The 15,305-nt window shown below is 38.2% G+C and overlaps 1 protein-coding gene across 1 annotated transcript in view; it reads right to left on the bottom strand.

Annotated features, from left to right (window-relative positions):
* The window catches only part of VMP1 (vacuole membrane protein 1), a 58,351-nt gene that overhangs the window by 15,575 nt on the left and 27,471 nt on the right, over positions 1-15,305 (bottom strand). The window contains exons 7-8 of the mRNA XM_010020774.1: positions 4,158-4,238; positions 334-450 (exon numbers count right to left, since the gene is read on the bottom strand). Of these exons, the coding sequence (XP_010019076.1) occupies positions 334-450; positions 4,158-4,238 (198 nt within the window). The remainder of the gene's footprint in view (positions 1-333; positions 451-4,157; positions 4,239-15,305) is intronic.

Here is a 15,305-nt window from a genome sequence, read left to right as displayed (position 1 = left end):
AGCTCTCTGAAATGAGTATTTGTTACCAAAAAGGCAAGTTCATTATGAGTATGAAGTCCTTTCAGTCTGGTAAAAGCTGTAGGTAAATAACTTGGCTAACCACCAATTTCCTGAGTGGTGTAGGCAGCGAGCTCATTAGTTTGTAGCTATAAATTATTCAGTTTTGAGCATAAGAAGCCTAGCAGATCCTTTATTGTAAATCCTTTGCACCAAATTAATTTCCATTACTTCAGGCCAGGAAGGGAGACTCCAGAATTCATTTCCAACACACGGTAACAGTCAAAAAAGAAACAAGTCCTCACCCTAGAGCCCTAAGGGAGGTGTAGTACTTGCCTGGATGTGCATTTTAATTACTGCTTTCCCAATCAAGGTTGCACCAAAGAAGGTCCAGAAGGGAACCAGAAAGTGTCCACATGTTATCCCAGCCAGGTCAAACAGAGGGTTTGGAATCTATGAGGGGCAAGGGAGAGAAGTTTGTGAATTGCAGCATGCTTAGATGAACAGGAACATGACAGACTTTGAAACTCTGAAAAATGAATATTTTCCCCTTATCCAACTTGATCCAAAACTCTTGCATCTTAATACTTACAAAAATGTTAATGTCGCACCACATAACTTAAGTCTTTGGGATTCAGCTAGACAACGTCCCAGACAATTCCATTCTCATGGTCCCTCCTTACCCCTGGATTTTAAAAAAGCTAACTGAAAGTTTTCCATGTGCAATGCACAGAAACCACAGTAAAGCCACTCTGAGTGATTTATCAACTTTTCTCACTGACAAGCACATCACTCTTGGAAGGCAGTGTTCAAAAGTGATCCCCAGTGACTTCCATCTGAGAAAGTGCATTAAAATGTGGCATTTGTAGTCATATGTATCCAGTTTAAAAGCACTGATTAGATTTTATTAAGCATATGCACTTCATTTAATTTTAAAATATATTTTATTCTTAAACTGTTGGCTTGATGTTGGGATTGTGATCCTATCTGTAAAATATTCCTGAAATTAAACCAAGAAAGTATCCCGATTCCAAGCTTTTACACTTAGCATGCAGTTCAAGGGCAGTCTGTCTGAGTAAACTCACGGGGTATGTGTAAGTCACAGTAGCAGGGTATTACTGGTCTAATATCCTGCAGTATTTGTGTTGGTTTGTTACACAAACAAAGAGTTTAGGTTGTTAAAGACCATAAAACGTATTAACTTTGACTGAATGGAAGTCTGAAATCTGTAAGAAAGCTTCTGAGGGTTATACTTAGCTGTAGCAGACTAGCAATTCAAATTTATGAGCACCCACACCACCACCTGCATAGGAAGAAATCTGAAACAGTCTCTAATCATGCCCCGAAACGGTCTCTAAACATGCTCCACTTCAACTAACATGATTCTTTACCTGTGACAGCTGTCTTAGGCATAGGAGGCTAGTAAATTATTTACTTATACCATGGCCAGATAATTCTGCTCTTCTGAGCCAAGTCTGTTCTAGATCTCACGTATGTTCTTGGTTGGATGGTTCGAGGGGTTTTTTGCAAGTTCACAGTACATTTTAGTTTCTGTACTGCTATCACCATAGAGGGAGCAACATGCTGGATATCATCAATACTAACATATCACAGTAAAAAGCTACTCAACAAGTCCACATTGGGGTGTATTAGCAGGCCAGCGAGGTTTTCTCTTTGCTTTTGGAAAACAGAGAGTACATGCAGTACTGACTGGGCCAAAAAAGCCCAGAAAGACAGGAGGGCACATTCTCACAAGTCACAGCAAGCATCTTCCAGGGCTAATTCTGACTTCGTTCCTTCCCCAGAGCTGCCCTCATATAGGAAATAAGCTCCAGCCAATAATATGGCTTTCTTATTGCCACGAAACAGTATTACATTCAGTTGACTTCCCTGGATAAACTTGCAAAGTTTTAAATTCAATTTGATTGTGTTTTTATGTAACGTTTAGAAGCCACTGCTTGACAGACAACAACCTGCAGCTAGGACAGTCATGACCACTTTAGAAGCAACTCTCTAATCATAAAAAATATACCCAACTGCAATTATAAGGGGGGCAAGTAAACGAGACACCCTCTGGCATATGGAGAAGCAGCAACAAGCAAGAGAAACCCTGAAACAAAGCCCTGAAACTCATGGGGGGGGGATGCATGAATGCAAGGAGCGCATGTGGGGGACTGTCTGCCTCACCTACAGATGCAACAAACCCCTGTAGCTGTGAACCCCTCTGCTTTTTCAATGTCTCTGCCATGTTCAACCTCGCCCTTTTCACTGCTCCTCTGCAGTTATTCTGTAAACACACTCACAAACCCTCAAGTGTACTGTGGTGGGTTTGTGATTCCTCATCCCGCCCCCAAGCCAGGGCAGCCCATGTAAGCCGAAGGGAGCTTAGAGTGTGTTGAACAGCACAGTGAGTAGGTAAGAAGTTAAGCAAATGTTTAAGTATTACTAAGCAGGAAGTATGAAGAGTTTACACATCACCTCACATGTTTACCAACTCCTTCCTCATGTTCTCCATTTATCCACGTTTTTCCTTGTTCAGCCACTGCAGAAACGCATCCCTGCCATCTACAAGCTGTTCTGATTACACAAGACAGACAGAATAGCCTATGCAGTGATGTCTCACAAGATGGTGACTGGAGAGTAATGAGTCAGAGGCAGCAAAGGAGCAGTTTAAGAGCTTACTGGCTGGAAAGATTTAAAGAACAGCTTGTAACCTACATTTCCACTCTAAACATTAAGACAGTTCAAAAGATGAGAAAACAGAAGTTGTGTTCTGGCAACTTTAAGCAGATTAATTCTTTCCAACTAACACAGGTTACTTACATTTGAGCAAAGAGTTAGCATTGTCACTTCTACAATTTAGGAAACTAAGAGATGCTAGACAAGAGTGGAATTAATACCTCATCAGCTGAGCAGCTGGCTAATGGCTGTGGTTATTCCAGAAGAATGGGATCACAGGGGACCTACACTTCCCTCCATCACCATAATCACATTTCTGTGCATCTCGTCCCACATTTTGTGAGATGGAAGCATAAGGAACATATTCCTACAGTTATCACTAAACTTCCAGATTGAGATTAAGCCTCAACTGGTGCAGTATTTTCTACCTCTGAAGAACAGTATTATCCTACCCAAAACACTCAAATAGCATCAGTGGAGATGCTTGTATAACCTCTTACTTAAAGAGGAAAAAAAAAGCTACAAGTGGTTCATAGTTCATGCAAGTTATGACTTTGAAACTTGCTTCCTCATTCTGCTGTCTGGTTCCTAATGACCCAAAGATGCCTCCTGAGCAGACCCAGAGGAATTACTGTGGATGGATATCCTAATCAGGATTTACACAGGTAGTTTTCCACTTGTCAAGCTGCATATATCTTTGAATTCGAAGGTGTCAAGCACTATAAGCTACAGTACATGAACACCACAGTACATAAAGAAATATATAGGTAACAGTACAGCTCTTGCTGTATCTTGCCAGCTAATAATCTGGGCTAGGCAGGTCCCAACAGGGTAACTGTCAGTGAGCATATGATCTGATCTGCCAAATACCCACCAACACAGTGAGCAGCACGTGCCTCTTTTAGAGGGCATTTGGCCTCAACATCAAATGCCAGGAGCATCCCTGACCTGAAACAGAAACATAGAAATGTCTCCAGTTTTAAGCATGTCTTAGATCAGCCTCTTGTAAGTCTTCCTTACCATGACAAGCCACTGCATCTTTGGTGAACTGACCTGTTTCTATCAGGTTTCACAACACCGTGTTTATGTGTGGAATGAATCTTTTGAAAAAAGGGATCCCTTCCTGCACCATTCTTTTCTGATGGATTAAAAAGGAATAGAACTATTCCAAACTCATTATCTTCCAGGAAGAACTAGTGTCAAGAGGCCCAACAGTGAAGTTGAAGGAAGGGATAACATCACTCTGCTTTTATGCAGAATTCACTGTGTTTGGTACTAATCTAGGACTGGAGTTTCTCCATGCTATTGTACTTGCCAGTACCACAACCATCCCAGTTCTCTAAGCACCACAGAGAACACAGAAATAGCAAACAAGGCATGAGGATCCATATGGACTTGAATAAAACCAAGTCACAGTTCACAGCATTCATTTTGATCTGCAATTTCTGATTATAACCCCTCTGTTACTGAAATGAACTTACTGAAGCACACGCCAAAATGCCAAAGAACCCAATCTTCTGCACCAGGTTCTGGACAGCCAGTTTAGCCCGGGAAGCAAAATCCTGCAAACATGAAAATAAGGTATTAATGAGGCAAACCTCAAAATGAACATACCTCAAAATCTCTGTGTTTCCTGTATCAATACTCAGTGGTTTGGGAGCAATTGGGAGAATTTTTTAAAACAGAAAGGCCCATTTGGAACTCTTGGCTTAGAGGGAAGAGAGGGAAATTCACAATGTTCACTCTGACAACCTGAACACCCACACGATTGAGTTCTGTTTTCCAAAACTCTGCAAGTGGCTCTAAGTTCACACTCATATGGAAACAGGGTTTCTAGGATTTCTTTTCCCATATCTTTGAAATGCCAGGCTGCTTATACCTTATTCCTTAAACAAGCAAAGGGAATGAATTCCTTCGATACCGTTTACAATGCTAAAAAGGTACTTTCTCGGAACACAAAGACAGAACATCATAATTCCATTATATCCTTAGATCTTTCCTCTGAAACACAGGATCTTAATCACAGTAGCTAATTTCAGGTACCCTCTAAAATAGACTTGTAAAATTCATTACATCCGGAGAGTTGAATCTAAAATACTTTAAAAGCAACAAGGGTGACAGAGCATATAACACTGGAGCTATTCTTTATAAAGCCATGCTAAGAACATGCTGCTTGCTTTTATTGTGTGATCTTCACTTTCAAACATTCTCATGACAAACTTTAGTCTCAAAGTTTACTAAATACACAGCAAACATTTTAAAAAGCAAACCTAAAGATTCTCACAGGCAGTTGGAGTGAATTTATACGAGAATAAAATTCTTCTGAAGCAAAACTGGCCATAAAGTTGAAAACAGGGTCAGTTTTATCTACCCAGGCTTGGCACAGTAGTTACAGAAAGCTCAGTATCTTTGGTAATAACAAACTTAAAAAAAATAATTATTACTCTTTCAAACCTACAAAAAGCAATAAAAAGCTTCTTTTCCAGTAGCAATAGTCACAGATTTACATTTTGTAGAAAACTATAAAATTTCACAAGGAACCGGCTTTAAACAATAATTAATGATATTGTAAATTCCACACTTCAGTAGTGTAGAATTTAGAACATCATTAATTATTGATTAAAACTACAAGAAAATCCATCAAAATTTCATTTATGCCATTTTAACTGTTACAATTCTGTTGAAACATTCAATACTACACACCAATGCAAGTGAATGACAATTGTTTGACAATGTCTTGCATATTTACATTCTCAACTATAGACCTGGCAATTTTCTATGCCAAATAAAACAGATGAACAAAGTCATCTACTCTCTTTTTCCATGCCTTTTTCAAGCAGTAAGTGTTCCCTATTACAGTGCTTTAAAGAGAGTTTAATTCTCAAATCTAAAAAAACCCCAAAACCTTATTGAAATAAGAATTCTATTTATTATACTTTCATGTCTGAAAACCCAACAAATTAAAACAAATACTTCAACTTAAAGAAAAATGCCAAATAAATGAGATTTCCTCCATCTTATAGTCTGATATTTTTAACCACAGGAGAATATAAAACCCCCTTAGAATATTCTGTAAGGGGTGAACTTGCTATTTTTCACCAGGAGTAATACCCTGGGATTGTGAATGTCTTACTGCAAAATGGAACAGTTGAAATATTCAATCTTTTTTTGAAAACTTATTCCTGCCATTTTTCTGTGCAATTTCTAAGATACATACAATATGCAGGAGTGATTAAAACCTACTCCTAGTGAGGTTGATACCAAACACCTGAATTTAGGTTAATAAAACAGGTCTCGGACATGTTTACATGACAAGTAAAGTAAAAGTTTTCATGTTTTTTCAATAAAAGAGTGCATTTTGACACAAATTGTGGTAAATAACAAAACATGGTAATTTAACAGTGAACCAAGTCCAAAAGTCTTGCAACACTGAGGGCAGTTCCTTCTCAAACTAAAATTCTCTCATCATTATTTTCAAGTTAGTAAACAAAACTGAAACATGGTAATACATGATCACTAGTATAGGTCAGCACTAATATACAGATTCGGTCCCACTGAGGATTTAGGATGAGAACTGAAAAAGATGCCAGACTCTTCTGCAGGGTGTGATCACACAGCTATGAACAAAGGAAATCAAATGCAGCACACTAAGGACATGACAGGTATTCTAATTCCACAACCAAATAGAAAAGTAGAAATACTGCTTCAGAATTTATCTACAAATTAACTTTAAATTAAAAACTGTGCTAAAGCCCAACAGCAACATTGTCCTTTCTACATCAGATTTTGCTCTTTGAAAAGGTGAACTGAAAAACTAGTGCCTTACATAGGAATTTCATAAGATGTCCCCCCCGTAGTCTACAACAAAGCTGAATGTAACCATGATATTTTCAGTTCCTATTTTGTTCACCATTTCATAATGCTCATGGGGTTAGAACAATCTTTTCACTTTTATAAGCCAATAAATTTTTTTCCACAGCTCCATAAATCTCATTGTAAAGTATCTTTAAAATAAAACACTACAATGCAATTATTCGAATATGTCCAGGGTCTATTTCAATGGAAGTTGTTTCTATTCCAATTTTAACATACCTACCCATCACCTTAGACTGCATTGCTAACACACTGTTGTATTAATTTTCACAAGCTGGAATTGGAAACAAACTCTCTAGCAAGTGACCAATAAACTAATGCTTGCAGCACAGCTGGTTTAATAAAATATAAAATATATTGTATAATTACGTATAGATTAACTGTATTAACTTAGTGTAAGCACAGTGCACCATTTTCATCAGATTTCTTAAAAACAAACAGTGTCCCTCACCCACATTTCTGGCTGCTGCAAAATTAAAGGTGCCTTAAAACTAGTTTTCCCCCCTCCAGCTAAAAAGACAACTTCTATTATAAAAGCAAAGATGAAAGTGTTGAAAAAAGCATTACAATTTCGTCTCTCAAAAAGACCCCACCCCAACCAACATTGGGGCAATTTTTCTCACCTTATTAATTCATAACTTTCTTTATCTGAAGTTATTTCTCAGTTGTTTCTTCAAGCATTTTTTTTTTTAAGTTCATTGTCTATGACCAACTACTTGTAGGAAGCACAGCTACAGCTCTAAACATCTCTGACAAGAACTTCTGATTTGTCTTTTTTAAACTTTCTAAATCAGCCAAAAGAGAAAAATTAAGGATTTTCCCTCCCTATTTTCTATGATCTAATGTAATCATAGTTATGAATAATTTGCATGGTAAGATACATATCAGGGTTGCATCAAAACTATGTATTTGCAGTCTCAACATTCACTTTAATAAGAACAGTTCACAAATACTTGTTTGGTCGCTTCCTTAAATTTTGTTTATTAATTCTTTGCAACATCTGCAATAATAAAAAAACCCAGCCCTTAAAAGTTTCATTTCTCAGAGAATACAACCATCAGTTTCACAACTTTTACCTATTTCACAATATAATTTTTCTGTTATAAAGCCTGCACAGGGAATAATCTTCTCTATTTTTTTTTTTTTAAGCATCGGAAATAAAAGCAAAACAACTTTCATAACTTACTGCTTTAAAAGAAAAAAATAAAAAAAAGGAAATAAAAGTTCAGCTACTTACAGGCAAAACATTTTCCCCCAAAATTAAAGTACCTAGACCGGACTCAACTCCCAGCTAATGTGATTCACTCTCTGTAACTTTTCAGGATACTTGAGCTCACTATGTTCCTTTCAAAGATGATTTGTTTTTTTGGTTTGGAAATAGATTTCCTGTGACTGCTACAATACAGGCTAAGGAAGGATAAATGATTAAACATTACTTCATTGGGTTAATCATCAGATCTCAAGAATTGGAATGGAAATAAGAGGCATAAAACGGTCAGAGCTGAAACACTGATTCACAAGTCGCAGCTGGCCGTTCAAGGAAGTTTGCTTCATATCTGACTTCAGTAAAATGGCACATTTTGTTGATACCAACGTTACTACATGTTGCAAAAGCAAAAATCCCTCCCAAAACCTCCAAACCTAAAGGGATAGTAAAGAGAAATTACATGTTTTGCTGCTAAGCAAGATTTACCTCAATATTCCTCCTGTACAATATTGAGTATAACTTAACATGGACCATTTATCCCTATAAAAAATTCCCTCCTTCTTGAAAGAGTAAAGGGACAATTCTGTCTTAACTACAAGGCTTTGTCACATCCCATTTTGTTTCCATTTACAATTTAATCTCTATTTCTTCTTTGTCTCTTCATTACGAGGTAAGTTGCACAAACTCCTCTGTATTTGAGTAAAGAACATCTCACTAGATTTAGCTAACAAGCTAAAGGAAAAAAAAGTAATTACAAAATCAATTTTTACTCTTTTCCATCTGTAACACTGATTTATTATCAGAAAACAGAATGGTCACTATGAAGTCTCTTTTTTCTTAATCTCCAAGAACAGAGACTGTTGGTGGATCCATACCAAGATTATCAAAGAGCTCTGAATAATCGGCACTGGACTTCAACAGAAGATACTTTCTCAAAAGATTGCACAGATGGGCCTATAACACAACAGCTTATTTTCTAACATGAAGTTGCAATTGATTTTTAGGAGCATCAAGAATGCTATGACTCCCTCACACAAACCAACTTGTCCTTGTATGCAGCAGTGATGGTAGTTGCCAATCTCTGGAAAACCTGATTCAGAGCTCGAATGATTTGAGGCCCAGAAAACCTCTCCTATCACAAGTTTTTCTGCTGTAAATCCATCGAGCACTTTACAAATACTGGTATTTCTGGTATAGTGGTGGATATAGCACAAAGAGGAAGGCCACCAAAGAAGGGAAGGAACATATGAGACTAAATCACAAGTTCTTAGCATGTGCATTTTCTACTAGTAAGAACAGAGTGCTGTAATGTAGGATAAGTATTAATGCTCAAGCAGGATATTGATTACCTACCAGATGGTAGCCTTAAGTTCAAAATAAATTTGTGGAAGGCTTAGAAGGGGTCATAAAGGATTTGTTACTCTAATAAAAAAACAGGATCATGAATGAACATTAAAAATACAAAGACATAAACAGAAAGCTGGAGTCAACGTCTTGCACTTTGATGGTTTTCTACAAGAACATTAAAAATACAAAGACATAAACAGAAACCTGGAGCCAACGTCTTGCACCTTGATGGTTTTCTACAGACAAGGAGAACACTAAAGTTGCTGTAGCGGTAAGTGCTCAGACTAATGCCAGCAAACTCTTAATGCCAGCAGACTCCCCGGCTGCGAATGTGTAACTTACATGGGAGGGAGAAGTGGGTAATCCTTCAATACCTGAGTATAATTTATGCTATATTTTCTTACTAGAAACAATGTTTAATCATGCAAATAATAAAGAACTTTTTCCCCCCCTAAGACTGAAGATGATGTATGAAGCTACCATCTCAGATTAATAAAATTATAAATTCCTTAACATTTAAAAAGCTGCCTACAAAGACAGTGCTCCTTTTTATGTAAAAATCTGAGTCATGTTAAAAATGAGCTGCACAGTATTCTGTTTCTTCAGCTTTCTATTACAACACAATGGAATCAAACACAACTTATGGGAGAATGACCATTTGTGGTTAGGCAAAGAATTCTAGAATTTCAGAGGACTGGGAAGAATTATTAACTCATTGAAATAACATATTAACTGCAGAAGAACAGTTTTAAAGAAGTCCGATAGCTACCTAAAGGCTGAGAGGTTGCAACATATATCCATGCTAAGAAAGCAGTAGATCAGCAATATTTAATGATCAACACAGTAACCTGGAGTTAAGACGAGGAGAACAGAGATCAAGATACAGTTGACGGTCATTGCCCATCACTGCAAACAGCTCATTACTCAGTGACTGAGGAGACCATTTCATACCTCTCCTGCAAGACATCAAAGGTAGCAGATCTCATGAGTAAGGTTCCAGTAAGTTGCAAGCAGGAATATTTTGATCGTAGTTCATGGCAGTACTGATCTCCCGCTCCACCAGCTGCAATGACTGTCAACATCTAAACTTGTATGGAAAAGGCTATGAATTTCTGTTCTAGCTTTCTCAAAAATACTTCCTGCTTACAGTAAATAAGGGGCAAACTAAAAGGGGCTATTTCCATCTCAATGCCTGGAGAGAAGGGGGGATGAGAGATAAGGTGCAAACTTACCACTCCAAACTCTGGGGGGAAAAAAGGCCCTGTCATGGAAACTGGGCTGTCAAAAGACAGAGTTAAAAAGGTTTTCCAGGATTACTGAACACAGCTACAGGAAGGTGGTAGATCTAAGCAAACACTGAAGGTTGATAAAAGAAAGGTATTTACACACAACAGGCAAAGGACAGACATTCCAGATTAATAGGACTGGCTAAAATTCTCAGCTTGGAAAGGAAATAAATTTCACAAGAAGTCTGGGTTTTCCAAGACATTAAATTCCGGAAAAGGAATCGTGTAATGATATAGGAAAGTTACAATAGAAAAATACTTCCATGTTGAAAATGAAAACACGGTTTTAGAAAACACAATATTAAGACAACTGAACAGCAACAAAATAGTGTCCTTGACTTCACAGGCTTTACCAAAGAGGGAAGAGAGCAGTACCTACAAAACCTCACTAAACAGCCTATGTCAGAGATCTGAGGACTTAAAGCTTGTAAGATTTCAAACCATCATGCAGAATATTTGTAGTCAAGGATGAATATACAGTACAGTAGATACTATATACAAATCCCAAATCATCAAGAAATCAGATATACAGGTCAATTCTTCTAGCCTTTCCTAGAACAAAAATGCTGTACACATTGTTGAGGGAAATGCACAGATTTATTTCCAGCTGTTCGTGTTCAAATTCTTGCGGTTGGTTGCATGTTAAGGGGTGATACTGCAATCCACAAAGATAATCAGAAAGATGTTCATCTTTGGGACTTTGTAAACTCAGACATTGAGTAACTACTAGTTCTTGTATCAGAAAAATGGTAGTTTTTCCATAGAAAATGCAGTTAAACCTATTGTCTCCATAATCAGATTTAAAAACTGCTGTAAGAAGAAACAGACATAAGAAGCCATAGATAAAGCAGTGTTCAGAGCTGAATCCTTCGCAAGTCGTATGGGAGCAGAGCATAATAGGGTGAAGTGTTCATTCTAACAGGAAGCTTTGCTTTCCCTGGTCATTTAATTTTAAACTGTCTTGAAGCAAAAGTGTGAAACTTTTGTAAGCATGAGTTAATGGATCTGTGATGTGGCAAACACGACATCCCATTAACATGAGTAGGAAGGAAATAAACCACCTCTGGATTAAGCAGACTAAATCCAATACCATGCTGAAGTTTGAAAGTAATGTATCAAAATGAACCCATTATAGAGCTCAGCAACTGAGTAGGCACTCTCAAACTTAACACCAGCATTTTCCACAGCTAGAACTGAAGCTCTCAGACTTCTACATAAAAAGTCCTTTTGCTTCACACTAAGAATAAAGATATTTTGTAAAGAATAAGACACAATTAAAGGAAACAGTCTGAAGGAAGAGGAAGGACCATGTCCTTTCAGTCTTATCAGATCTGTCCTATAGAGCAGTAGCCCTTTTAATGACACCCCCTGCCACCTCTACGCCTCAATTCAGATCTGTGCAGTAGCAAGAAGCCACATTCCCCTTTGACACTTTGCAATTTTATAGTGCACAAATGAAAATTATTATTTCTTTGCTTGCTAAAGAACTACTTTCTATTCCCATCGTGTAGGAGATCTGGCAGCTAGCAGATCCTGCAATCTGTTTTGTGGAAGAGAGTTGTCAGTTTGCATGCCAGGTAAGTAGCAAGGCCATTAAGGACAGTCCAACATTGGAAGAGATTACCCAGAGAGATTGTGCAGCCTCCAGTCTTGGAGGGCTTCAAGATCAGACTTGACAATGCCCTGAGGAACCTGAGCTGATCTGAAATCTGTGCAAAAAGTTGGACTAGAACCTGCTTCAGGTCCCTTTCAAGATGAATTTTTCAGTGATTCCATAACGAGATACTAGCAGGCATCTACTGAAAGAAGAATGAAGTAAATGAACATCCTATTGCTCTGGGTCCCACACATCAGCCATTGCCCTCTGCAGCTTTTGCTTCTGAAGTTGAAAGCAAATGCTGGCATTGCTTCCACCAACATGCTGGCTGCCTAAAATACCACTACAGCTGCACAGTGAGTGCAAATCTGACAAATCAGAGCCAGAGCCACCAGCACTGAAAAAAATACGCTGTTCCCCCACAGAGAACTTATTTCTAAGTTAATAAAACCTATGCTCAGAAAACATAACTTTTAAAGTGAGCGAGCTACTTCTTACACAGTTGACTAGTCCTTTTGCACACGCAAGTCTTCCTGCTCAGCCTAGCCACCAGATGTACAATGCTAAGCGTACCTCTTGCTTGTTGGAAGTAGCAGAGGTTCCCAGACAGCTTGAGACGTGGTCTGCATACCAGACTCTTGTACAACACAGGTATTTAAACAGTGTCTGGAGCAGGAGCAAAAACAACTGAGCCATTTTCTTGATTATGATACCATAACTAATATCTATCAGTTATTGAAAGGCTCTCCCTGAAAAGATATTTTTGAAGCAGCTTATCTGACCCAAACTTTTAATCATTTATTGGTCTGGGAATACTAGGCGGTGAAATATCGAGTACCTGGGACCAAATTTTTCCCTCGGAAACTAGCATTGCACATTCCTGACACACACAGGACGGGGCATGCAAATCCAATGGCAGAGTTCAACTAACCGCTTCTCTGCGACTACAGTGCAAATGCAGAGTGCAAGATTTCCAGCCAACTTGGTGACATCCCTTCTGAAAAGGTTCATTTCTGTTGTAAAGTGAAATATGTGTTACTGAAAAAAATTCCTCTGAGCCAATACCCTCATACTGAGTGAAAATAGTGCAAAGTAACCCAGATTCCTTCAGTGGCTCCATAATTGCCCATTTATGTACTTACACACTATACTAATTTTAACTTTCATGTTAAAATGACAGAGGAGTTTTAGGGAACAGAAAGAACACTCAAAGAAGTTTAAAAAGTCATCTCCAGACTACCATTAGCAAAGGTAATGTAATGCTCACTGCTGTTTTTGCCTTATCTGTAAGCAGGTGTGCAAATGAATAGAACAATGCAGGCACAAGACTGCCCCATTCTCTTGCCAGTGCCCAAAGAAATACAGCAAGAAGGTGGCTTACACATTTGTTACTCATAGCTCCTATTGTCTACCCTCTGCCTATATTAACTCTTTGCTACCTCTTTTCTCAGGAAATCCTCTATAACGTGTTCCCTTATTTAAAGTTTTTATTGACTTGTGGTAAAGCTTATTTCAACTTGCTAATTTTGGAGAACGATTTAAAACTAAGCTGTTACCTAGTATATTTACTGGTTATTATATTATCTGTGGAAAAAAGCAACCACATTTACTATTAGTTCACTCTCAGTTTTCCATCTCACCCTCTAGCATTCATGGGAAGTTTCTAAAGTGAAGCTTCAAGATTTGCTTAGTTTTGAATTTCCATTTAACTATGGGCCGTTGTAAAAGAGGTACCTTCCCTACATATATTAACAAATGCAGGCATCAAAGCTTCAGGAGCACAGTGTGTGGAAACAAGCCTCCTGCTGGCCACCCAGGAGGCAGCCTAGACCCAACCACCAACAATCTCTTGTACAGTGCGATTATTAAAGAGAGGAAGCTGATGAAGAAAAGGAGTGACTGGAAGACTGAACAAGAGAAATTATGAACAGGATTTAATGCTGGGTTTAGACAAGTTATTTCTGGGAAAGCAAAAATAAAGAAGTTGAGGTTTTCCAGTTACTGTACATGGCTCTACCACTTCCATTTTTATGATAACTGCTTTATAAAAACCTGCTTGTGGTTTGCTTTAACTTCTTTTTTCTCATACCAAATACCCTTAAAATATTTTGATTAAACAAGCAAGCAGCAGGGAATCCTTTTCAAGCCAAAACTTATCAGATACTAGTTGTTAATTTAATCATGGGAGAGATCCATCTTTAATTTGGCCATTTTCTTTTACACTGCTAATTAAGTAGGTTTTTGCTTATTAGGTGAACCTAATCATTCCATTTGGATTAAGTCACAGTGTCATGTCAGAACACAGTGCTGGGTTCTCCAAGGAACCATGGCTGGGTGTGGTAACGTACTTTGTTCTGCTTCTGCAAAGAGAACCCCCACATGAAGATGTGGAAAAGCAATGAAGCTCAAGACACCGGACCTTTCAGAAGTGCTGGAAAGATGGGTTTAACATGTGTCTAACTGTCACTATCATCAAAGTTCATCAGTTTAACTCCTTGCAGACAAGAAGCCGACTCTCTGAGCAGGAAGTTGTTTGGTGGAACTCCTGACGCAATGCAAACTGAAGCAGTTGCAGCTTAGTTTAATACAAACCCTCTTGAGTCCACGTTGACAAATTCTTTAACAAGCCCTGTGGTTACAGGGAAGCTGGTTTCAGTCTGAGTCACTCCTGTTCAAACAGTTTACTGGAAATGGAGGGGAGGGGGAATTTTCAGAGAAGTCATGTGATGGCCAGACAAACCACAACCAGTAAAGGTTCAGTGGAGTCAAAAACAGGTCCCAGCAACAACCCATGTTCAGTGTGCAGATGGCACTCAATCATTTACAAACGAATCCTGCTGCATCTCAGCCTTTCTATGGATTTAACCCTTTTCCAAGTTTGTATTCTTTCAGATCAGTATAGTTTGGAAAGTAAACAAACAGCACTGGCTGATAGTATCATAGGCAACTAGAAAATATTTTTACATCGAAATTTGGCTGCAGCAACACTGCACAGAAGCAAAGCCTGATGTGTAAATCATTAGTTCTTAAAAATATGCCCCTTAATGAATCCAAACACAGTCATTAAAGATTAGATATACAGCAGATAATTAGTACTTTCTCCTCTTAGCAAGGAGTACCATGATGCAGTAAGGGCCCACACATTACATATTATCACTAAGTACCTCGAGGGAAGCTGGCATTAAAAGCTTCATTTTCACAGAAACCTCTGTTGGCTTTAAGTGTTTCAGCATGACAGAGAAAAGATGAGATTACTTAACAATCAGCAACTATTAAACTGGCATCAGAGAGTCCCTGCACACGTGCATGTAGACATGAA

This window comes from Nestor notabilis, unplaced genomic scaffold (genome assembly GCF_000696875.1).
Source record: "Nestor notabilis isolate BGI_N333 unplaced genomic scaffold, ASM69687v1 scaffold1208, whole genome shotgun sequence".
NCBI lineage: Eukaryota > Metazoa > Chordata > Aves > Psittaciformes > Psittacidae > Nestor > Nestor notabilis.
The sequence above is the reverse complement of the archived record's forward strand: the minus strand, read 5'-3'. Positions and strand labels throughout refer to the sequence as shown.